We start from the raw sequence: 25,659 nt of genomic DNA, 5'->3' as shown, positions 1-25,659 counted from the left end.
GGTCTGTCTCCTTCTGATGTTGGTGCCCCCAGAGCTGGACCCAGCACTGCAGGGGGGGTCTCACAAGAGGGGAATAGAGGGGGAGTATCCCCTCCCTCACCCTGCTGGCCACACTTGTCTTGATGAAGACCAGGACATGGTTCACTTTCTGGGCTGCACATGGCTGGCTCATAGTCAGTTTTTCATTCACTAATACCCCCAACTCTTTCACCTCAGGGCTGCTGTCAATGCACTCAGCCTGTGTTTGTGCTTGGAATTGCCCTGACCCATGTGCAGGACCTTGTATTTGGCGTTGTTGAACTTCATGAGGTTCACATGGTCCCACCTCTCCAGCCTGTCCAGGTCCCTCTGGATGGCACATCCCATCCCTCCAGCATGTCCACTGCACCACACAGCTTGATGACGTCAGCAAACTTGCTGAGTGAGGGTGCCTTGATCCCACTGTCCGTGTCGCCAACAAAGATGTTAACTAACGCTGGTCTCAACACTGACCCCTGAGGACGCCACTCACCACTGCTGTCCATCAAACCGTTGACCACTATTGTTTTAGTGTGACCATCCAGCCTATTCCTTATCCACCGAGTGGTCCATCTGTCAAATCCATGTCTCCAATTTAGAGACAAAGATGTCACGTGGGACAGTGTCAAATGCTTTGCACCAGTCCCTGTATATGACGTCCGTTGCTCTTCCCTTGTCCACCAATGCTGTAACTCAGTTGTAGAAGGCCACCAAATCCATCAGGCACAATTTGCCCTTAGTGAAGCCATGTTGGCTGTCACCAATCACCTCCCTATTTTCCATGTGCCCTAGCAGAGTTTCCAGGAGGATCTCCTCCATGATCTTGCCAAGCACAGAGGTGAGACAGACTGGCCTGGGTCTTCTGTTTTTCCCTGTTTTCAAAATGGGGGTTATGTTTCCCCTTTTCCAGTCAGTGGGAACTTCACTGGACTGCCACGACTTCTCAAATGTGATGGATAGTGGCTGAGCCACTTCATCCGCCAGTTCTCTCAGGACCCGTGGATGCATCTCATCAGTCTCATGGACTTGTGCAACTTGAGGTTTCTTAGATGGTCCCAAACCTGCTCTTCTCCTACAGTGGGCAGTTCTTCATTCTCCTAGTCCCTGCTTTTGCTTTCCATGTCTTGGCCAGTGTGGCTGGAGCACTTGCCCATGAAGACTGAGGCAAAAAAGTCCTTGGGTACCTCAGCCTTCACCATATCCTGGGTAACCACGTCTCCCATTTCCTTCTGGAGAGGGCCCACATTTTTCCTAGTTTTCCTTTTATCACCGACAGCTACAAAAGCATTTCTTGTTGCCCTTGACATTCCTGGACAAATTTAATTCTGTCAGGGCTTTAGCTTTCCTAACCTGATCCCTGGCTGCTCAGGCAGTTTCTCTGTATCCCTGCCAGGCTACCTGTCCTTGCTTCCACCCTCTGTAGGCTTCCTTCTTGTGTTTGAGCTTGTCCAGGAGCTCCTTGTTCATCCATGCAGCCTCCTGGTGTTCTTACCTGACTTCCTATTTGTTGGGATGCATCACTCCTGAGCTTGGAGGAGGTGATCCTTGAACATCAACCAGCTTTCTTGGGCCCCTCTTCCCTGCAGGGCTTTATCCCATGTTACTCTGCCAAGCAGATCGCTGAAGAGGCCCCAGGCTGCTCTCCTGAAGTCCAGGGTAGCAAACTTGCTGTGCACCCTCCTCACTGCCCTAAGGCTCTTGGACTGCACCATTTCATGGTCCCTGCAGCCAAGGCTGCCCTTGAGCTTCACACTCCCCACCAGCCCCTCCTTGTTGGTGAGAACAAGGTTCCAGCACAGCACCTCTCCTCGTTGGCTCCTCTGTCACTTGGAGAAGGAAGTGGTCATCAATGAATTCCAGGAACCTCCTGGATTGCTTATGCCCTGCTGTGTTGTCCCTCCAACAGATATCGGAGTGGTTGGATTCCTCCGTGAGGACCACAACTTGTGAACGTGAGGCTGCTCCTATCTGTCTACAGAGGGTGAGCATCCGTTCTGTCTTCCTGGTTGGGTGGCCTATAGCGGACCCCCCCTGTAATGTCCCCTGTCCCTGCCCTCCCTTTAATCCTGACCCATAAGCTCTCAGTCGGCTCCTCGCCCATCCCCAGGCAGAGCTCCACGCATGTAGCTCGTCACTGACCTAGAGGGAGACCCCCCTCCTTCTGTCCCCTGCCTGTCCTTCCTAAAGAGCCTGTACCCTTCCGTTCCAACACTCCAGCCATAGGAGCCATCCCCCACATCTCTGTGGTGGCAATACGGTCGTAGCCCTGCAGGCTCTAGCTCTTGTTTATTCCCCATGCTACGTGCATTTGCATTAGAGGCATTTAGGTTGGGCCTCCGATGAAGCTGACTTACTGGCTGGAATTCCTCTGTGCTGCTCTCCAGGTGCTCTCCTGCTGCCCTGTGACCCCTCTCCAGGCTCTGGGCATCTATTACTGGCACCAGCACCAGACTGGTAGGAGAGGGATGGATTGAGGTTCCCCTCTGCTGTCAACTCTAGTTTAAAGCCTCTTCACCAGCCTGGCAAGCCTATGGCTGGAGATGCTCTTCCCCTTCTGACAGATGGGCCCCATCAGCCCCCAGCAGACCAGGTTTCTCAAAGTGCCATGATCTAGGTAGCCAAACCCCTGGCTGTGGCACCAGTCCTGTAACCAATTGTTGATTTGCCAGAGTCAACTGGCCCTTTCAAACCCCTTCCCTTTGACCAGGAGGACGGATGAAAAAACTACCTGTGCTCCAGTGTCCCGCTGCTCCCAGGGCTCTGTAGTCCTTCTTGATACTGCTCAGACTGCTCCTGGCTGTATCTCTGGTGCCCACGTGAAACAACAGCAGCAGATACCAGTCAGTGGACTGTACGAGGCTCAGCAGTCGCTCAGTAACGTCCCTGATAGAAGCCCCCAGGAAGCAGCACACCTCTCGAGGGAGTGTGTCAGGCTGCAGATTGCTATTTCAGAGAGGAGTTGGCAAGCGTTTAAGTGCTGACTCCTAAATCTTGCTACATCTGGTTCACTACGCTGAGCAGCTCAAAAGCCAGATGAAAGTGCTGGGAGGGAAAAAATAAGAGGCTCGGTATCATAAAGAGAGATGAACCGAGTTTGTCTGCTTCAGATTTGGAGGTAAGAATTTGCAGCAGCGTAGCGCAAGGGTTTCCTTTGGATGTGGAAACCAAGAATTTGATGCTGTCTGATAATTTTTGCTACCCTAGCAGGCATGAAAATACCTTGAAATAGGCTTTGTCATCCTTCATCCACCAAAGGGCACCCTGAGTTGTCAGGGACTGCAGTGGGAATACAGTGCTATGTATTTTCCCATCTGGATGTAGGGACCGCAGTGCTACAGGGTGAGTAACCGGCAGCCCCACGTGAAGTGGGTGCAGCCATCCAGCAGCTCTGGATTGCCCAGGGACAGCACCAGAGCCTGCTCCGCCTCAGCCGTGTTAATGAGGTGATTTAAGCCTCGTCCCTGACTTCTCTTCTTGCTGGCTTTACACCAGCTTTGTCTAGTTGGAGGATGAGGCCTAGGAGTGTCCCGAGCATTCAACAGGAGTTGGGGCTGGGCTTCTCCTCACGTATCTGGAAAGGCTGTGTTGGTGAGAGCTGCTGCCCGCCTCATGTTTCAGAGCTGCTTGGCATTTGACACTGTGCTGTTTCTTTCTTTTCTCTGGATGCATTTGCTTCTCAGTTCTACCGTACGTGCACCCTTCCCTGCTCTAAGCCAGGAAGGCTCCTCCTCTGTCTGATAGCAGCTGCTGCCCAAACTCTGCCATGGCCGAACTGAAATCACAGATGTGCTCCTGGCAGAGACCTGGCGCACATGAGGAAGCACACAGGGTGCTGAGATGTGCTCACTTGTCCTGGGGGCTCCCGCCTTGCCCGTGACCCTGAGCATGGTGAGAAGGAAAGCCATGCTGCCCGAAACACGACCCATGAGACTCAGCCTGGCATGGGAGCCCCAGCACCCCTCCGCGCTGCATAACTACTGCATGTTGTTACTTACGTTGCCAACGGTGTGTTGAAAAATCAGTTTTACCTACAAACAGACCACAGAAAAAGAAATGAGGGAAGTTGTTAGGAGTGAGCCTAAGGTATCTGCTATAACAGAGGGGTGAGCAGAGAGCTCATTTGTGTATGGATGTGTAAACACAGAAACTCGCTTCAAATACCTTCTTTCTCTCCTTCCCTTCTTCTCTCTTAATTGCATGGAAATGCCTTATCAATGGGAGAATAAGCTTTTCTGAAAAAGCATTTCCACGAGTGCTTAATGGTTGCCTGTGAGAATGATCAGAATTTGGGTTCCCTCTTCCACAATTTTAAAATTAATTTTTCAATAGAAACCCAGAATGATGTACAGAGATTGTTTGCATTTGGAAATGCTGAAGTTAGGCAAGACCCAACAAACTGCGTTTCTTTTTTCAGACTATGTGCTCTTACAGATGTCTTCTGTAGGCACCCTCCAGTTTTACTGTGTGCAGTTGTCCAGATGGTTCCCCCCCAGAACTGACCCCAGGGGGCAGCCTCCTGCGCAGCTGCTGTTGCAGTTCTTGCATGGCTCTATCAGACTCCGGAGCATGAAGCTCCCCTGGGCAGCAGCGGCCGAGCCTGGCCCTGCCGGCTGGTCCTTACAGCCTGTGTGTGCAGAGGGCTGTGTTACGGTGCATGTGGTCTGTGCCACGCCTGGACCTCCAAAACCTCCCCCAGGGGAATAACTTGGTAAGGCTGTACCCGTGTGTTGAAAGGCAGACAGGTCTGTAAGAGCTTTCCAGCATCTTGGCTTTAGAGTGACTCTCGGAAACTAGTGAAATAGGTAGGAAAAGTCAAATCGTGCCATTGCTGCCGTGTGCTTTTGTTAGAAAAGGTTGAAGCAGGTCATTACCTGGTGCTACCAAGCAGTAGGAAGTCTCCATAGCTTGCTTCCCGGTGGCTGTGGCACAGCTGGGGACCTTGTTCAGGCTCTGCAGCTTCAAGAGCCTGGGTCTCCCCGCCTCACTTTTACTGCTGACTGGTGTCATGTTTAACACTAATTTCTCAAAAAGCCATGGCAGTGTCTGATTTTTATAGTGGGAGGATAAACTCCTCCTGGTAGCCATTTGCTGTTGCGTCCCTTCATGCAACTAATTGCTCGTAAGAGCCCAGCCCTTGCAGGAGTCATGGCCAGCTCTGCGAGAGAGCGAAGGCATGGTGGTGGGGAGGGGACTCATGGCAGGGCCACGCGGTTTCACTCACACAAGATGTTTTACTACATCTGCTTTATTTCATATTTCACTTCTAGCTGCTTTTCTTTTGCTTTTTGACACAGTGAGCTCTTCCAAGACCTCTTCTGTGAGGCTGCTGTGGATGTTCAACATTGTGCCTGTGACTTCAGGGACACTAATTTCTAAGGCGTGCTTCTGTAGGAAAATAGGCTTGCAGAAATAATACCAGTATGTTTATTTTCTGCGGGGTTTATAGAACCTAATATTCTCTCTTTCTGGCATCTGGTTATTCCAGCATGTTTTTGGTTGCATTAAATAGTCAACAATAAGCAACGCAAAGGCTTGAATTAGATGTGTATGGGAATAATGAGGCAAAGTCATGGATTGATCCCTTTCTGCACAAACAGCGAGTGGCAATCTTGGTAACATGCTTTCAGGTAATTATTGCTGTGGTTTAGATAATGTTGGTATATATTTCTGTGATGTATTTGATTTTTAGTCTCTGTTTCTCTATGGAAGGAGCACAGGAAATGTTTAATGGGCAAGCACGCCTAGGTTGCTCTCTTGTTTTTGCTCTCTTATCAGCAAAACATAAATCCATAGCTTGCTGACGATGAAACCATATGGTAACTCTTTCTGACAATTCAGTTTTGCCATACAGATAATCCTGGCTGTGCACGAGAAGAGAGATTTTGGATTATTTTGTCTTAATTCTTGCATTACTCTTTATTTTTCAGTGCCTGGAAATTACGTATGTGGCTATTTCTGAACCCAGAGGTTTGGGTGGATGAAGAATTTATGGAGTATGCTACACTTCAGTGTCTTTACTTTGAGGACAGTTATTTGTCATATGAAATAATCCGTTTATTTACAATAGCCAGTGCCCTTCTTCTGTGTTGGCAGGTAGTAGCAGCAGATTCAGATACTTTTGGAACACTGAATATCCTCTTAGCGTGAAGCCAAGCTAAAAAATGCGTTTGTGTAAATCAGCTCTTGCTTTACAAGAAGCTGCAGAAGTAGCTGTAGGAACTTGAAGGTGTTCAGCTCTTTGTGCCCTGAAGGGAATTGGATGGCTGATGGCTGATGGTCATCTCGGTTCAGTAGATTTAGTCAGATAAACATGCCTGAAGAGTATTCAAAGGATAAGTCTGTATGGAACATCTGCTTATATAAATGTGAGTGTGGAAGTTTACCTAAATAATGATTTTCTGAAGACGGAAGGGTAAAATTAACCTAGTGGAAAAGTGAATGCAACAAGTAACTGCAAAAAAATTATAGATAGTTAATAGCAAAGGATGCTAGAGCTTACAGGAGAGATTTTACAAATGAGTTATTAGAAGAACATTGCTGATGAAAATTAGGGCAAATTTTATCCAGAGATATTAAATCCAAACTTGGATGAAATTCACAAAGTCATACGGCAAAAATCCATCTATGCATTTCAATAAAAGCATTTTTAAAAAGCAAAAAGTAGTGGCACATTCAATGTTTTGACTTTGGTGGGAAGAAATTATGTTGAAAAGCTCTTAGAATCTTAGAAGAAGAAATAGTATTTCTGCTCTGGCCAAATGCAGGTGCATGAAATGCAGTTGCTGAACTTTCAGCTCGGCATCTGTGTAAAGCCATGTCTAGAAGCTTTCAAAAGTTTAGCTCTCATTAGCTGTCATTAAGATGAGCCTCTAGGGTTCCTGCCCCAATTACTTCACACGGGAATGATCCTCTGGGAATGACATAATGCTGTTACAGCCCCGGCCAAAGCAAGGAAATATCCATGGTTTCAAGGGATATTGGCTGTTAGAAATCTTTGTAGTCCTCAAGGGAAGAAAAATATTTTAAAATCCATGGCTGAGGAATAATGCTGACAAGGTCACAAGTGTTCAGAGGTTTTAATTACTCAGCATATACCATCATGGGCAAGGACAGTGCAGGAAAGGGTCAAGAGCACTTGAACCAGCTACAGCTGCACGCATTACTCAGGATGGTCAATGCTGGATTAAATGAAATATGTCTGGAAAGAAAGATTCCAGTGCCAAATGATCTATTCTTTGGAGAGCAGAAGCTGATAATGAGTCCAGGTAAACTAGTAAGTCTACTGAAAGCATCTAACGAGCGCTGCTGTGGTGGCTAAGCAGATGTACTTTGAATCCAGTTTGGCTCTGAATTACTTTTCTGTATCTTGGGCAGCTACAAGTGTCACCAATGTGAACTCTATGTATGTGATCCAGTATCTAAAAATAGTCTTGAAAGTGTAAAATGCAAAAAGGTAGATATTTTGCAGCTTAGGACAATGGTTTTGCATGGTAAGTCTCTGGGTGATTATGGTAAAAAGAAAAGCCTGAACTTGTAAGGCTCCTCTGGAGTGAGGAGGAAGGCTGTGCCATGCACACGCCCCATGTGTTCCAGTAATGGGATTTGGGAGGAAAGCACAAGGGATGAAGGGAAACAACCCTCTAGAAAATATTTGCTCTCATTGAGACGAATTGCTGCCACAGTAAGAGACTGAAAGAAGTGGCAAAACAAACAGAAATAATCTGCATGGAATTAAAACAGGCATGTTCTTAAAAACTGGTCCTCAGTACATATTTACTTAGTAGATTAGACCAGTAATTGTCACTGTGGCTTTTGTTTGGTCTTTTGCTGAGATTTCTTTGCATTTGTTTTCCAGGGGGCTGGGGTTTTTAAGAGCGTAAATTGAAGATAGGTAGTAAGCCTGTCTGCTGGGGTTTGATCACAGGAGCTTAACAATAATTAATAACCAGGGGGGAGTTTTAGTATTAAAAATAAAATAGATTTGCTATCAACATGTGATTCTGTCAAGGTGTTCTCAAGGAGGCTATTAAAACTCTACATTTCATTTGCTTGTAATTGTGGGAAACATTATCCCCCTTTTAATTTTTTTTAATGACATCATAGTGCTTGCAACTCTGGTCTTGCAACTGCAACGCGGTTGCCTCTGAGTCTGCTGAAGTCATTTGGAAATCCTGTGAAAGACAGGGAACTTGGGCTCTGATGTAGAAGCAGTTCTGGTATTTAGTAAATGTTAAAAAAAAAAAAAAAAAATTATTAAAACAGTTTCCAGATTCTGTCAGTGTACATGTACAAAACCAGAAAATTTATTTATTGTTGTTATCTTTGAAGTGTATCTGGATGTCATATGTTGTCTTAATGACCAATCATTAAAATTTGTGTTTAAAATGAGTGTGAAACAAGGAGTGTTGTGACAATAAAACTCAATGTATAAAGTTAGTGGCTGACATTAGGTGGCCAAGAGAACAGCTCCATGACTCAAAGAACAGCTGTATGAACAACAGAGAAATAGAAAGAGAAAAGCTGAATACACAAAAATGTACTAAAAATAAATGATGTACTACAAAGCAGAGTTTGTCACTTGAAAATGGAGATAAGATGAATGTACTTGTGCTGTATCTGTATGTGTCTCTCTGTCCCCTCCCTGTGGCTTTCGAACCCACCGGCTCATGTCAGCCAAGGCCAACAGAGGTGCAGTGCTCTTGAACGATAGGAAGTTTCTGTAGGATCATGAGAAGATGCTACCAAGTAGACTGAAACGCTGAAATATGTGATCAGTCCATTAGATCATGGAAAGTTTGCATGGGGGAGGATGTGTTACGAATACTCCCAGCATGGAAGATGCCAGCCTGAGTACTTAATTAAACACACAGAGTCCAACAAGACAGGACTCTGTAGGAGACCATGCCGCTCACAGAATAACTCCTTTTTTTTTTTTTAAATGTTTAATATGTATCAGTCTAAGCAGATAATGTTGCAACACGAGTAAAACCCCTCTTCGCGCTGGGGGTCGGGGCAGTGGAGCTGTTGAATGTCACGGAAGGGGGTTTGGCCTTGGGCTGGTACTTGGCAGAGCAGTCAGCATTGCCCACCCCGAGGTCTGTTACTTGTTTTAACTGTTAGCTTGGACTGATTTACGATCTGATCGCAATAAAATTTAAGTGGACCTTTGCTTTTGGCTCTGGCGCTGCATTGTCTTGCTTTGGTTTTGTTCTGCAGGGCAGTGCAGCCGCATCTTCCCTCCCCGGCTTGGCACGCTACAGGTCATTCATGGCAATGGCACAGCCGTGGGGACAGTGATAACATTCCAGTGCTCTGCCGAGCACCAGCTGGAGGGACCGGGCATCATCACCTGCATTTGGAAAGGGAACAGTACCCAGTGGACAGCCGGAGTGCCCTCCTGCAAGCGTAAGGTCCTTTCCAAACTGTACCCGGTCCTTTTGGGCTTCATTGTGTTTATTCTGCCCTGCCTATCTCCTACAATGCTAGGATTAATTCTAGACATCTGTGCAAGGAAAAAGACAAACTCAATTTCCTTCAAAGTTGCCCCCACCGACTGTAATTGCGTTCCATATGTGTTCTGACATCATTCATTATCATGACACAGCAAAGACTCTGTCAGGTTTATGCCTGATCTCATGTCACCGACTCCAGTAGTGTTGCACCCAGAGTAACTGGCTCTGTAGCTACAAGCTGTACCCTTCTTTAGAAAAGGTACAGATATGACCAAGTACTGTGCAAACATATTTTCAAACCCTCTCATCTCCTGGCTTTCTTTTCTGAAGATACTTGTGCTGTAAAAGAATCACAAGTTGTTGCCTGTGCAGCAAAAAGGATTTTGCTGTAAAAGGAACACAGGTTGTTGCCTGTGGGCAGCCACATGGGAAAGTTACTGTAATGACAAATAGTGTTTGAATGGCAACAACATTAACTGCCTTTCATGCTGTATTCCTTCTTATTTATTATAAGGTTGTTAGTAATTTGACTAGAAGTCAAACATGGTACCTCTGAGCTTTGAGAATCTCAGTCCGTGTCTCAGACCTTGTATAATTTTAAATAATCAGTAGATGGATGGCTCTTTTAGACACTTACCACTCTCTCACAAACTCAGCTATTCTTATCTCTCATTTGAGAGATTCCAATAAAGAAAAATGAGAGAAATCCTTCCCTCCAGAAGCTGCAGAAGTATGACACTCTATGTGGAGCTCAGCTGAACCATTTCTGATGCTGGTTATCTTAGTGCTGGAAGAACTAGATGAGTTTTGAAGCAAGACATGCTTAGTGCTCCAAATGAGCTGGTAAAGATCTGCCTTAGCTGTGCCACGCCACATTACCACTCCTCCGTTTGTCTGGATGATTCACTTCCAGCATCAGGTCACTGTGAACACTCAGCCCTGTATATACTGTCCCTTCTACCCTGCATCCCTCCCCAAACAGAGAAAGACCTGTTGTTTGCTGCCTGACAAGTAGGATGTAATTATATGGAACTGTCCTCACTCTAAAGGGCTTCTTTAAACCCATTTATCCCTGTCAGTATTCATTTTTGCAGCTCCAGTCCTTGTTAACAATCACTTATAAGAGTCTGCTAGCTCATCTGCATTTGATATGTCGACAAAGTTGTGCTTTTTAGCTACTGGAGTGCTAAAGGCATTGTGTTTAATTAATTGCAGTGGTGAAAGACTTGTGAACAATTCATTAGTATCTTATAAACAGGAGATTATTAAATAGCCCAATTTGAGTCTTGTGTAGCTCTAAGCTGAAGCCAAGATGCTCTGGTAACTTGATGCATACTAGCTTGAAAGTCCTCACTGAGCTATTATTGGCAGAAGGGTGAAGCAGGTAAGCTTCAGCATGGTTTAATGTAAATGTGAAAGATAAATTCATGGGTTGACCTTAGAAACATGCTTCTGTGTTTGCTTTGCTGCAGCCATATCAAAATATGAGACTTTTGGATTTAAGGTCGCAGTGATTGCCTCCATTGTGAGCTGTGCCGTCATCCTGCTGATGTCCATGGCTTTTCTAACTTGTTGTCTTATCAAGTGTGTGAAGAAAAGTGAAAGGAGGAGGACTCAAAGGTATGTCAAGAAAAGATTTTTAAAACTGGCCTAAGACTGTACGTCATATGGACCCCATTTCTGTGATAGCAGAGAGCTTCAAAGGACTTGAAGCTCGCAACATGTTAGTGACTTAAAATCCTTAACTTGTAGGTCGGGCTTTAGGCATAGAAGGACATGAAATTCAAGAGTATTTAGGCACCTGATGTATGTTAATATCAGATGATCTCAGCAGGCCTGGGCAGATCTGGATTTACCCAGGATTATGCAGATGAACATACAGGTCTTATTTGCTGGCCCAATCTTTCTCTCCTTGAATTATTGAAGATTATTTAAGTTTTCCCTTCTTCTCTCTGTCTTCCTTTTTTTTTCCGTTTCTTTCCTTGAACACTGCTAGGAAAATTAATCTACCCATGTCAAAACCATGAAAGCCCTCACTGTCTGCAAAGCATACTTAAAGCTGTCGCAGTGCAGATCTGGAAGGCTGTAGGGTTTTGTCTTCTGGCTTGAAGCGCAAGTCAGCGGGCAGGATTATGAACAGGCGTGGCAAGAAGTAAAATTTACCAGTCCATTATAAAAACTCAGTGTGAAGGGTGGCTGCATGGCCACACCTGGCTGTACACTAAAGCCGAGCCACTGCTGTTCATGAGAGTGTCCATCCAAAGTCACCTGCCCTTCCCCAGGCCCCTCTTCTCCACTTCCCTCTCACTTCTCCAGCTCATTGTTCCCACCGCTGCAGGTAGCTCAGTGGGGTGGCTGCACCCCGTCCCGCTGATGCCTGCTGTGCAGGCAGTAAGCTGCACTTCAGGTTTATTTTAAGCCTCTTCTTGCTTCAGATAAGTGTTTGGAGTGAGGCAGAGCAGTGGCGGAGTAAAGGGAGACCGGAGAGGACACAAGTGAAGGTCTCTCTGCTCCGAGCTGTGTTTTATCTACGTGGGAACCAGCTTAGGGGGGAAATTCTGTCATTTTGAAATCTGATTGTACCCAAAATACAGATTTTCTATTTCCCTTGAGAGGATTTTGTGAGGAAAAAAAAAAAAAAAAAGTCTTTGGTGTCATTCATAATACTAGGTTTTCACAGATAGCATGAAATAAATTTTGAAATGAAAGGGTTGATTGGCATTTTTGGAATTGCCGCTTTTCTTTTTGGTAAGACTATTTGTATCAAAGTCCTTGTTTTTCATTTATTTTAAATGAAGTTTTGTCAAAATTAGCTGTTCACATGACTTTGATGACTTGATATTTTTCTCTTACAAAAGAAAAGCCCTTCACACCGGACATTTTGACCTAGTTCTGTCATCAGGACATAAAATGATCCACTTTGCTGGGAGCTTCTTGGTTCCATGCTGCCCTCTGTCCTCCCTTCACTGCCTCCTGAAGGAGCTGCTGCAGCCCAGCCTGGCCACAGCTGAGCCCGGGACCTGGGGGGGAAACCTGGGGGCACTATAGACGTTGTGTGGCTTGGCCCCACTGTCAGAAAGCCACTGAGATGATGTAGAAACTGTCCATGTCACGTGAGAAAGAGTAATGCATCCCTGTGGGAAACTTCCTCAACCCGCAGCCCGTGCTACAGGCTGCCAGATGCAGTGTAGCTTCTGTTTTGTCGATGTAGTTGGAAAACGTGGATCAACTTTTGGATGCAAAAAGCATTCATTTGAAGACAAGCTGCAGGCTTGACAACTTAATACAAAATGAGGATAGTTGGTAGGTGATTAGTTAAATAAGTGTCTCAGACCATCCCTGAAAGAAAAGGTAGTCTTTACCATGGAGTAGGGAGGATGTCCTCATCTTGCCTTTAGCTTTGAGTCTGCCTGTCTACTTTCTTTGGTCTCTCTTAATTGGTCTAATAGAAGAAATCACGTCTCTCTACAAACCTGTCTTGCAAGGTGTCTGTTTGATGATCTTTGAAGTACCATCTTGTGTGTTATCCTTGCATTTGGAGAGAAAAAGGACAAAGGCTGTTGAAAATCCTGACATAACTTCGCCTCCTCCCAGACCTTGTCCCGCTGCGTGAGCGCAGCTGCCATTTTCTTTGGTAGGAGCAGGGTTACATCTTGAGAGGACAGAAATGACACCAAAATCAGCATTGCCAGCCCTCACAATTTAATCTTGTCCCATCAGCTAGTGTGAATGTCTGTGATTATGTGAATCGTAGACTTCTTTTAAAAACAAGAAAAGAAATTGTGATTATTTTTTTTGTTTGCCCCAGAGTTGTAGAAAGCAGCATGAAAAGCACCTTGAGCGTTTCCAAAAGGAAATCCTGAAGGCAACCAAATAAGCTCTGCTCTTAATTAAGGCAACATTACCTGTCTCCTCCATTTTTAAGTCAATTTATCTTTTCAACCTGCCTGGTGATTTTTGAACCCTTAGGAATGGCAGTGCTGCAAAAATTCACAGAAAATGCTTCTTTTTCTGAAATAATTTATTCCATAAAATGGGGATGGTCTGTAGTCTTTTCACATACGACAGGATCTGGCCTGACGTGTGTCACTGATGAAGGTCCATGAGAACAGTGACACAACATCATGCCTTACATGACTGTCCCTATTACCTGGAGTCTCAGAATCCTCTCAATCAAATTGACATAATTACTGGGTTGTTGTCTCTTTGAACTATCCACAGGTGCTCATAAGAAAATGGCTCTTTTTTGTTTGTTTCTTTGCTTGCTTTTTAAGGAGTGCTGGATAATACTTAAAATAACGCTATTTCACAGAATAATATTTATGCTGTGTTTACAACATAATATATTTACAGAATACTATATATTTACAGAATAATATATATGGAAATTTGGCTTACACTTGAAGTTCAGCATGTGTTTAAGTGCTGTCTTCAGTAAACCTGGATTTAGGTGGTCAGATAAAAGCTCAGATATGAAGCTATTTATCACAGTAATGTATTTTACCCCTTGCTTTATTCACAGAGATATGCAGCTGTGGTACCAGCTCAGAACGGAAGAACTAGAGCACATGCAAGCTGCTTACTTTGGTTTTAAGGGAAGAAACAACAACAACAACAATAAGAAACTCAGGAATAAATCCGTATTTGATGATGTGACTAACATGGCATATGATAACCAAGGCTTCTACAGGTAAGGCTATTAAAATACAGTGGCTTGCAATGAGTTTGTTGAACACATTTTAGAAAGAGGATTCCTCAAAAATGCATTTTAAAGGGATGCCCGTGAAGAGGATGTGATGCCAGAGGATTGTCAGGGCTTGTCCTTGAATTTACCTGTCTTGTGGGGAATTAATGTTGCCAGAAGGTGAGACAGCAGAGAAGCTGAGCCTGACCTCCCTCCTTACAGCTCCTTTCATCTATCCCCAGCAGTGCCTGGTTAAGCCTGTCTGCAGGAAAGGTTGCACCAGATTAACTGGAGAGAGGTTTTTAATTGGCTTTGTTAAATTGATGCTAAATGGCAGCAGGAAAGTCACTACTCTGTATTGGTTAGTGGTATCAAGGTGCCAGCTTGCCTAAGAGCCTTAGGAGAGGAGGCAGCCAGGGACAACTGGGGCTGTGGTATGGCTCAAGGTGAGCGTCGAGTACGATCATTTAGCCCTTGGTGGCTGCAAAAGCTCTCTTGAGAAACATCATTTTTTTATCGGGGTGTGCAGGGCAAACACGATGGGATCCTCACTCACAAGGCAGTGTGAATGCCCACAGTGAAATAAAGTGCATCACAGGCTGTGGATGCGTGGCTGGTGGGCAGAGGTATTGTTTGTGTCAGTTCAAAATCATCTCTGGAAGTGTCCAGATGTGTTATGGCTGGCTGTGTTGTTGCTAACAAAAGAAAACCAGAAAATGAGTGTGTTACATCCTAATGCTGGTTTGCTATTACCATTCATATAAACACACGTCACTGTGTCTTTTATATCCTCCGGGTTCTGCTTCGTTGTCATGTACGATAATATATAGCACAATCCTTGTTTGCTTTGAATTCAGTGCTCACTTGTACAGCTTTTATGTACAGCAGTATCTATGATTTGTAGTGGTTACCTGCAGAAAGCAATTTTATGCAGATTATAAACCTACTTCCATGTCACAGTGCAGCTGGAAATCATATTCAAATAGAGCACTTGCACAAAAGTCTGATGGCTGCTTAATCAACTCCTAGCTTTGGGTGATTTCAGAAAGATGTATAAACCTAATTAAATGCTGATTATAACCTAAACAGTTTTTAGAAGACTTGGGATGCAATTTTTAATTTTGGTTAATGTTTTGAATAAGTGTAATCTGCTTTTAAAATAACATGGGTAAACTTATAAAGGGCTGTAAACAGAGGTTAGTGCTCTGCTGGAGTCTCGCTCCTTCTGGGTTCTTATCTGCACCACTCCACAGAGCAGAAGCTGCTGTATTATGTTTACCAAATTCTCTACACCTTTTCTTGACTGAAAGTAGCAGGGAATATACAGTTCCTCCAGATAAGCAGCTTCTCTGGGGCAAGAAATCAACAAGTTTATTATTTCATTAGAAAACTGGAGAATGTGTAAACTGCAGTGGGGAATTGCAGAGGACAGGAGGAGGAAAGCCTCTGAACTCTTCTTTTGCTGTGTAGAACAATACCCGTGCTGTGTTAAATACTGGTGCACATACCCACCTCCTGATGCATGAGGTCCACTGTTAATCAAGGTGTACTGTATCTCCACCGTGCGAGGTGATGTGATCCTGGCTAATGACTAGCCAGAGCAAAAATCAGCTAGGAGAGCAGGTGTATTAGTCTGTGCACCCCAGAGCCAAGAGTCTGCCGCTTCACACAAGGAGAACGGGCACTGCTTCTAATCAGAGATGGAAATGGTATTGAAGCTGACAGACTCTGAATAAATCTGTCTTGGAATTGCTCTAGGAACAGGTGTGACCCTTCATCAATTTGTACCTTGTCCCTTTCTTCACTCAAATAAGATCTGTTTAATCAAGGTTAGTAAAAGATGCTGATTTCTACTGTTTAATTCTGCTAAATGGATCTGTGTGCAGGATGCGGTGTGGGAATTCTAACGTCTTTCATGCCAACTCTTGAAGACGACAAATGATCCGTCAGCTTTGTGTTTCATTTGCAAGACTTACTTTTTGTGTGTAGAAAATCAGGCTAAGTTTCATCATCCTGTGCACATCCAGCTTATTGGGAACAGCAGGACAGTGCAGCAAATCCCCGGGGAGGTGCAAACAAGAAGCTGGCTTGTGCTGGGAAGGCCAGCATGAAGGGACATGTTCACTACCTGGGTGATGTCTGTGGTACCTGTCTCTGTTTACCATGAAGTGGATGTGTTGGCAGCCTACGCTTGGAAGAAATCTCTAACTGTGTTGGTGTTGCTCTAGTGGTGAGGCTGTTACAGCGTTGATTGTCTGAGGAAATAAATAAAGGCATGTGGCGTGGTTGGAAAAAAGCAGCAAAACTGAGGGCAAGCAAGCCCAAAGGAAAGAGTCTGTATATTGCTGCGTGCATGTGAACCTAAGTGTGTGTCTGTGGTCACAAACAAGCCAAAAGATAACTTAACCAAGGCTTCTCAAGGAAGGTTCAGACTTGACGTTAGGAAGCATTTCCTTACCAAGAGGGTGGTCAAACCCTGGAATGGGCTTCCTGGAGAGGTGGTCAATGCCCCAGGGCTGTCAGTGTTTAGGAGGCATTTGGACAATGCCCTTAATTTGCTTTTAAGTTTTAGTCAGCACGGAAGTGGTCAGACAGTTGGACTAGATGATGGTTGTAGGTCCCTTCCAACTGAACTATTCTATTCTATTCTATTCTATTCTATTCTATTCTATTCTATTCTATTCTATTCTATTCTATTCTATTCTATTCTATTCTATTCTATTCCTGTGTTAACGTTTCAGACATTTGGAGGAATTCATGCAAGGCATCACTAGACCTCTGAGCAAATCAGAGATCCTACTTTGGTTTTCTAATAAGGAACTGTCCTGCGAAACACGGGAGGCTGATCATTTTCTCCCTGCCCTTTTCAGGGCTGTGGTACACATTGTCCTCTGTGATACAGCCACGGGAAGTGGCTCTGCAACCCACTTAGAAGGGGAAGGCTGAGACATGAGTGGTGCCTGTCTGAGAAAGGAGTGGGCGGAGGCTTGGCAATTTAAGTTGTTTTTACGATAGCATTTCCTTTTCTTAAAGAAAACTGTTCTGCTGCTTCTTCATGTAACATATGAAGTATCTGGAAGAGTGATAACTCCTCCACCCTTGAAGAAGACCCTCTTGAGTATATCTTAGCCTATTTTTGCCTAGAAAAGGATGTAGGTCATGCTGCTTTTCAGACTTAATTGAAATAGATTTAGAGATTAACGTTTTGATTCACCACTTTAGGGATCAAAAATACTGTAAGAACAAATAAAATAAAAAGCCAACTTTTTTCAGGTAAGCCAATATAATATAAAATAAAACAGCAATTCTTTCAGACGGGTAAGATATTTGTTATGGTTTACAGAGTAATTTAGGATTAAAAAACTATCACCTGTTAAAGCAGTGCCTTCGTATGCTGCTGAGATAATTTTGGCTGTAACGAGGTGACATAATGTGGATGCAGAATGCTGATGGACAGAAGTTATAAATAATGTAGAAGCCCAGCTGTTGGACAGTAGAGACTCCAGTGTGCTGTTCTGGACCTGTCTGCCATGAAATAAGATCTTTTTCCCCTTGTGTTTGAAGCATGGAACAAAGGTGAGGAGTATATAGTTCTGCAGGGAAATGTTGAATTTTAGTGGCAACTACTCTAATTATAGTGAGCCCCATTCTGGCTTCTTGGGTGCTTGAACAAATTGCTTTAAAATGCTGAGAAATGTGTCTACAAACACCTGGGATCATTAACCACAGAATGCAGTTACTGTTGATGCCACCTCTTCAATTTGGATGTAAGGAACCCCAATGAGAATAAAAATACCAATTTTTAGCAGAAAGTCTTATATGCAGGAGCTGCAAGCATTTACAGCACATTTGCTCTTTTATAATATTTGAAGAGCTAACTAATGTTGAGCAGGGAAAGACAAGTTACAAGTCATGGGGCCGCTGGGAGGGACGTGTTTTCCCCAGCGTTGCTTCTCAGAAGTTTAGAGCAGAGATAGCAGGTTGCTGCGTGATGCAGAGGTTTGAGACAGATTAGCTGAAGAAAAGGGTCTGCCATCTATGGGAGGGAGATTAGCTGCTGCTCTGGGCCACGTAGTTAGAGGAGAACAATGTGCATGAACCTCCAAAACAGCTCCCCAGGAGGACTGCTAGGCAGAGACAGGGCTTGTCGACAGGGGGATATATTGGGAATAGCTCTCACAGCCTGACTGTGTATCAGGAGAAAAGCCTAAAATCAGTACATTATATTCTGCTCTCTTTAACATTTGAAGATTTAAAAGTCTTCCCAGTTCTGCATGAGAATGAAACCAGGACTGTTGGCATCGTTCATCCAAAGTGAGAGAGCTGCCAAAAGCAGCGGAGAGCACCGCATCTGCTTGGGCTTAGACAGGCACTGTGGGTCCTGCTGGGGAGAGCCCTGAGCGCTGGGGGCATTTGGCATTCCGGAGGAACTTGCTTTTGAAACACCATGTCTGAAACGCGTATGTTCCTGAGCAGGGTATGTTATTTTTGCATCAGTTATTTTCTGACAAAGACTGACCCTGCAGTGATCCTTCTCTGGAATACTTGCTTTGGCAATCTCCACCCGAGGCGAGCCGTCCTCTTCCATCCCCAGCAAACAGCCATGGGGGAGAGCTTGGACTTGGCCAGCTACCTGAGCAGGCAGGTTGTCCTCTGCCCCGTGGCAGGCACAGGGTAAAATATCAGTAAAGAGAAGCTTAATGACCAGCTGTCCTTCCTCTGTGCCAGCTACTGGTAACGTTTAAGAGATGGAGGTGAATGTCAGTAAGAGACGATAGGAGGCAGCTGGTATGGAGAAGAGCAGGCACACCCTCAGGTGGGCACGGGGGTGTGCTCACCCGCTGCCCTGGCTCAGCTGTAGCTCTTCCCCGGGGGAGTGGTTGGTACAGGTGGGTTGAGGCAAGTTTGGCCGTGGGATCCCCTGCCTGGAGTAAGGTGAACAAACTCCAGCGGCTTGCTTGTGGTTCCCAAACTGGAATAGCAGCCTTCTCTTTTCCATTAAGCAGTCCTAGCCATGCCTCTAGGAGAAATCATAAAAATATGCACAATCTAGCATAACCGTTGTGAGAGCAAACAGCAAACCCTTTTTGGCATGCAGAGACATTAAAGAACTGGGCACTCCACTGTTTGAGCCCTAGCATATTTATACATCAGCATGCACCGAAAGATAGCTGTCCCAGGAGAAATACAGACAACTAGTAATAAGAAGGAGCTGAGAGAGCTCTCTTCAGTTTACATCAACTTCCTAATTATGGTAAGAAATAGCCCCACCTAGGGAAGCCTCTATTTTCTTTGCTTTTTCAGCACAACAGTCCTGTAACCTATCCTGGAATAGATGCTCCCTTGACTCAGGGATGTGCTGTTATTTTGCAAGGGAGAATTGATGGTCCAATGTTTTCCACACTCAGGGAGAACTGAATTTAGCTGTACACTAACTCCCCTTCACCCTCCGTCAGCTAAGACAACAACCAGAAAGAAACTAGTCCAGGTCAAAAATACATCTGAAGAGCAGCAAAGAAATTTGGTGATTTTTTTCCCCTGGTGTGGAAGCATTTGGAAGAAGTTGTGCGTTCCAAATTTGGACTGTTTTGAGGTGAATTATTTTACACAGCTCTAGGCCAAGTTATGAAACATTCTCTGTGAAGTAGCTGATCTGACTGCAGGAGTGAGTTAAATGGAAAAGCCCGTGTCTCGGTAGGTTTAAAGTCCTCCTTTCAGATATCCACTACAGCTGGAGCATATTATCACGAAGTAAAAATCTCTTCTGCAGAGAAACAGGCTAGTATATTCTATTCTCTCACAGAAGATATTTTTAGTACCTGAAATTTTTGTACCGGAGCCTTTTCTGACTACAAGATGCATTACCAGTGTACCTGGCAAAAAGCAAGTAAGGACAATCCAACAACAAAGGTGTCCAAGTGAAAAGGTTTTGCAAAAAAAACCAAAGCCAGCATGCTTTTAGGAAAGGCAACTCGGCATTTTCAGTCAGTCAAGAACTGATATGCAAGGTTGGTGAAATTAGCTCATAGCTTTGACCTCCATGGTAAAATGAAATGTGATTTCTTTTTCTCTTTGATTTAGTGGCTCTAATGGTTGAAGTTACCCCTTCCTTGTGTAAGGGGTTGCAAGGAAGGTACAAACCAGAAACTCATGTCACTCTAAAAAATGTTCATGTCTGCCCAGGCTTGCTGAGGAGCATGGCTGTAAGCCAAAGACCTCCTAGAACTATGGGCAGGGTGGGATGGGACACTTGGCCACATTCCTACCTTGCCCTCTGCCCCCTTGAGGGCACTTTCCCAGCTGCTTTTCCCCTCTGAACACCTAAGCAGAAGAGATTAAAAAGCTGAAGGAACTGAAGGAAGCGGGATAGTGTGGTGTAGATTTACCACAGTGAAAGGGGACAACTCTTGAAGAAATACCCATGTGTAGAGACAGGCTGCTGCAAAGCTTGATGGAAAACATAAGTAGAACAAGAAAAACCCACCAGGACGCCTAGAATGACTGCCAGAAGATGCATCAGTGGGAGAATTAAGGGGGCACAACATCTTCTACAGCAGTGACTTAGTGGAAGACTGTTAGAGGTCCTGGGGAAACCTGGGTGCTTTTAAAGGTCAGCAGCCTCACCAGAGAGCTGGACCCTTCACTCCCTCCCAAAGATCCATGCATTTTCTTTTATGATCGGCCTGGCTGTCAGGAATTGCTCTTGTTTGACTGAAAGCTCGGGCATGTGGAGCTGGGGCATGCGGAGCTCAGCCCTGCTGGCTCCTGCCACCCAAGGCTGTGGTACACCCAAGGCTGTGGTACACACACCCAAGGCTGTGGTACGCCCAAGGCTGTGGTACACACACCCAAGGCTGTGGTACACGTGCGGGGTCGGTTGCGCAGGTACTTGAATGTCTGTGCAGGTGTGAATGTGCCCCCGCGCCCCGGCTCAGCTGCAAGGTTTAAATTGCAGAGAGTCACCAGAGGGCTGTTCCCAGGGCTGCAGGAAGAGGTGTAGGACTGATCATCACTGTGGTGTTTAATGCTTTGCTACATAAAGAATCCAGTGAAATGGCTGCAAAGAGCAAATGACCGGTTTGACTCAGTTGTATGTAATTAATACAGTTCCCTACACATGCAGTGTTTGATTGTGTGGCACTTAGGACCAGAGGGGAGGAGATGCAGCACAGGAGAGGGGCAGATTTCCTTTTCAAGCTTTTACATAGATTGCCCCACACTGCAAGTTGTGCCACCTTGAGCTTCTCTATTCATGGAGGGTTTTTCCCCTCTAGTTTGTTATTACTGCTCTCTGCATTCCCCATCGCCAACATCTCAGAGACTAAAATCTTCCAGTACCTTTTGACACGCATGTTTCAAAGAAAGATCAGGCAGGGGAAGTGAGCTGTGGTTTCATCTGGGGGCCCTGTCACAAAGGGTAGGATAGCTGGCTGCTAAATTATACCAATTTCTGAATTTCAATCTTAATTATCATCACAACGAGTATGGAGGGTGTGTGCACAGCAACATGTGCTTTCAGTAAAGCTGCTATTATTGTTTTCATAATGTTTCCATGATTACCCCAGGGTCTTGTACAAAGTCACCAGACATACAGCAACAAAAAAATCCCCTCCAGTATAAAAATCTTTTCAGAGCCAGTGCCAGCACCGGGCAGCATTGTGGCAGCCCCACTGCTCTGAGTTCTCACGCTTCTTAACAGTCCTGTTAACAGCGGTTTCCCCTCTAGCCAGGAACAGCTCTCAAGTCACACAAAGCAAAATTCTTCTGAATCCTCTAAAAACCCACTGACAAATGCTATGGTGGCTGTTCTTCTCCCCACAAGGGAGCTCTGACTTTATCTGTCAAATAAAGTCTGTCCTTGTCAAATATATTCTGCATCTAGCTAGGCTGTTCAGCACCTTGCATCCTTGGGTGGATTTGCATTTCCAGATAAGAGTACAGGGAGGTCTTCTAATCCTCTTACCGTGATGTTCTGAAGTAGCCCAGCTGGAAACTGGATTTAAGGTAAGTTGAAGCACTTGAAAAAAACTCAGAAGTACGGAGCTCCCAGGATGAGAATGCAAACCAAAGGCCTCGTCTGATAGCCAAGCATGCAGAGGAGAGCCCACTGCATGCACGTTTATCTGTCCCTTGTCGACACTGCAGCCCTCTTAATAGCTCTTCTCAGCCTCTGCTTAGGTAGAACTCCACTGACTTCACTGTCCCCCTGATGTCCACAGGGTTTGATGTACTGCAATGAATGGAGGGTGCCTACTGTCACCTCATCCTAGACTTATTTCAGTCAATGGAAGCTTAATAGTTCCTGAAATCGGAAGAGTATAGTTGTCCTCCAAGTACAGTTTGAGCCAGTTTGGCTTTCTGAGGTGGTGGTGGGCTGTGGGTAATAGCAGAGTTTCACAATGCAGAGCTTTATAGGAGAAAATGTCAGAATGGAATGGATTCTGCCCAGGTCAACTATATTTAGTGCACAAAACCAGAATACCTAGATTTGAACTATAATCCTGGCAGGGCTATTTGCAAAGGCTGTGGCTACCCCATGCAAAACTTTATCCCAGTTCTTCTTCCTGTACATGCCCTTTTGATTTATTTTGTAACTACTGACTACCACATCAAGAAGATGGAACCGAGTTCCTCATACTATTAAAAAGAAAAAAAAAAGAGCCCAGTAGCAAGTATCTCGGAAGATTTTCTTTCAGCAGTGACATCTGCAGCATTACTCCATGTAGCCTCTGTTCCCTGATGGCAAGCCACAGGGTGCTCAGGTAGGTGTTCTGGTGTCCAGCACAGAGATACTTGAGGACTTGCTGATGCACCAAGATTAAAAGGCACAGTTAAAACAGTGCAGGTCAATAGAGAATCACAGAATCATCTAGGTTGGAAAGGACCTCGAAGATCATCTAGTCCAACCATTGAATACAAAGTGTGTAAAGTTACCACAGCGTTTTTTTGAGAAGTAGATGAGTTTGTTGTTGTCCAAATTACAGGCGGGTAAATTCTGCTCATCTGAGCACCTCCTTGATGAGTGCATTCTCACTTCAGTGATACAGTGCTTCTCGCATCAAAGGCAGAGGTGTTTGAAGATGCCTTTGCACTACCTGACTGTAACTCATGACCCAATTAGTTTTGTAATGCAGTTTTCCAGTGAAGAGCAAGAGTTATTCTCCTTTACAGGAAAGATGTATCTACCAGCTGTATACCCAGTCTGTAGCAGAACAGCAAGAACTCGGTTGTCTGGTTTTATTTTCTGTTATTCTCCTGTGGTTCCTATACGTATGCATGTTTTGTGTATGAGCATTTCTGCTGGCTTTCTGCAACTAATAATTGCAGAATGCAGCTTCTGTTTCCTGAGCTGCTTTTCATGTACAAAAGGGTGAGACCGTGTTGTCCTGGATGTGGGTGTGCAGGCTGCTGCGCTCAGTGGCCAGCACCGACAACTTCAGAGGAAGCTGGAGGAGCCACGTGAGCCAGCTCACCTGCAGTGAATGTGAGGCAAGCAACCTCAGCATCTGCCCCGTGTGCAAGCAGCTGCCGTGGGATAACTGATGGTTTACAAAAGCCCACACACTCAGACTAGAGTAATTTCACACAGACCCAAAAGGGCTGTGTCTTACCTGCTCTGGTTCACAGAGCTGCGTGCTTAAAGCCTGCTGCATCCATCATGCCTCTTGCAGCAGAGTTCAAGAACAATCTGACCCCGTCCCCCCTGTTTTCCTGAACAAGTTGTGTGTAGTTTACTGAGCATCTTTTCAGCAGCTCTGCCATCTCTGTCTGCTGCCGCTGCTGCTCTGCTGATACCATCCATGGCTGGGTTATTTGCCACCTGGGTCAGTAGCCTTTGCTGGCTTACCCCATAGCTGGGCAAACCTTCCTTTCCTGGTGTGGAAAGGTGGGGTGCAGGATGGATCGGTGACCACCAGTGCTGCATACACACGTGGCTGGCAAATCCAGAGTCCCAGCCTGCAGTCCCTTCTGGGAGGGCCAGCTGGTAGCCAGCTCAGGCAGTCAAGGGCTGAGCACAAGCCACTGTGCAACTGCATTGCATTGGCATCACTGGCAGCTCCACAAATAACCCCTCCAACACCCCTGGGCACAGCTGGCTCTCGTGCTCCCAACAGGGCTCCGCTAACCAAGCAAGGACTTTCCTTCTGCACCAGTCTCAGCATTCAAGTGTTCTTAGTAATGTTCTCCAGATAGCAAAGCATTAAATTGAAGCTGGGGACTCATTTGATGGAAAGCAAACAAATAACATCTGCCCCAACCCCGAATAAAACCAACCTCACAAGTCTTTTCAAGGTCTGCATCAGCTTGTATGGAGACACAATTATTTGCCCCACTGCTGCCAACTGGTTTTAATGCAAGGAGAAGTGAGTGCATATGTTACAGCACAAGCTGTTTGCAAAATGCCTTGATGTGCAAATAAAATGAATCACAAAGTTCTGTATCCTCACCAGAGCAAACGGGCAGAAATAACTTTTTCCTTCATGCTTACAGGTTCCAGGAGGAGTGGACGCGGGACATCATAGCTCCTGGGTGTTGCAAAGACAACGATCATTTGCCTAAGCTAAGCAAGAGCAGTAGTGCAGCCGTGAAACAAGCTGTGCCAGGGCACAACGCTGCGGTACAGACAGTGAATTCGATACATGTCGTTGAAGTCTATGGACATAAGGATAGTTACAACAAACCCAGCTGTCAGCTACCTGGATAGCTGGTGTCTGAAATACAATCGCCCTTCTGGACCAAAATGAAATTTGGATAGAAATATGTGCCTTAAAGACAACGTAGAAAGTTAATTATTCATATGAGTTCGGAAGTTTTCTATGTTCCAAGATGGTTATTTAACAGAAATGCTTCAAGGTCTGATACAAATAAAAACATGAATGGTGAGGCCAGCAGTCTGTAGCCATTCTCTGTGGTGTGCTATGTATTGTGACCGTGGCAAAAGCATAATATCACTCTCCTGTACATCTAGAGAGAAATGGTAGCCTGTTTGTATATTTGCCTCATACAAAGTCACTGATGATAATTACACATTCGTAAGATTGCAACCTTCTTTTAACCGGTGGTTTTTGTAAGCATTTCAGAATGAAGAATCCCCCATATTTTTACACCATAATAGGATAGAACTACAATAAAATATGGGTTTTAATTAAGAGCCCCCGTTGTTTTGTATCAGGAAGGCCTTTTTGTTTAACCCATCTGCTCGGCATTCAGAGACCATGTGAGACTGGCTGCAGTAGAGGCACATCTCCAGACCCACCAGACTGTCGCGGAGTGGGGAGCATACGGAGGGGTGTGCTGCCTTACTTGCCTGGTGAGGGAGCGTACCACTGGCCACCTATGGCTGCTGTACCACTGGCCACCTATGGCTGCTGTACCACTGGCCACCGATGGCTGCTGTACCACTGGCCACCTATAGCTGCTGTACCACTGGCCACCTATGGCTGCTGTACCACTGGCCACCGATGGCTCCTGTACCACTGGCCACCTATGGCTGCTGTACCACTG

General features: G+C 45.2%; 1 protein-coding gene across 3 annotated transcripts in view; it reads left to right on the top strand.

Annotated features, from left to right (window-relative positions):
• SUSD3 (sushi domain containing 3) overlaps positions 1–25,038 on the top strand; it is a 37,234-nt gene extending 12,196 nt beyond the window's left edge. For 2 of the 3 annotated variants that reach the window (XM_074879848.1, XM_074879849.1), the window contains exons 2-5: positions 9,235–9,423; positions 10,943–11,090; positions 13,993–14,160; positions 24,646–25,038. In XM_074879848.1, the coding sequence (XP_074735949.1) occupies positions 9,235–9,423; positions 10,943–11,090; positions 13,993–14,160; positions 24,646–24,859 (719 nt within the window). In that variant the 3' untranslated portion in view covers positions 24,860–25,038. Of the gene's footprint in view, positions 1–5,980; positions 6,012–9,234; positions 9,424–10,942; positions 11,091–13,992; positions 14,161–24,645 lie in introns of those variants that run through there. The other variant, XM_074879850.1, reaches the window with a different exon arrangement.
• The last annotated feature ends 621 nt before the right edge of the window (positions 25,039–25,659 follow it).

This window comes from Strix uralensis, chromosome 10 (assembly GCF_047716275.1).
Source record: "Strix uralensis isolate ZFMK-TIS-50842 chromosome 10, bStrUra1, whole genome shotgun sequence".
NCBI lineage: Eukaryota > Metazoa > Chordata > Aves > Strigiformes > Strigidae > Strix > Strix uralensis.
Note: the sequence above shows the minus strand (reverse complement) of the source record. Positions and strands in the feature narration are given on the sequence as shown.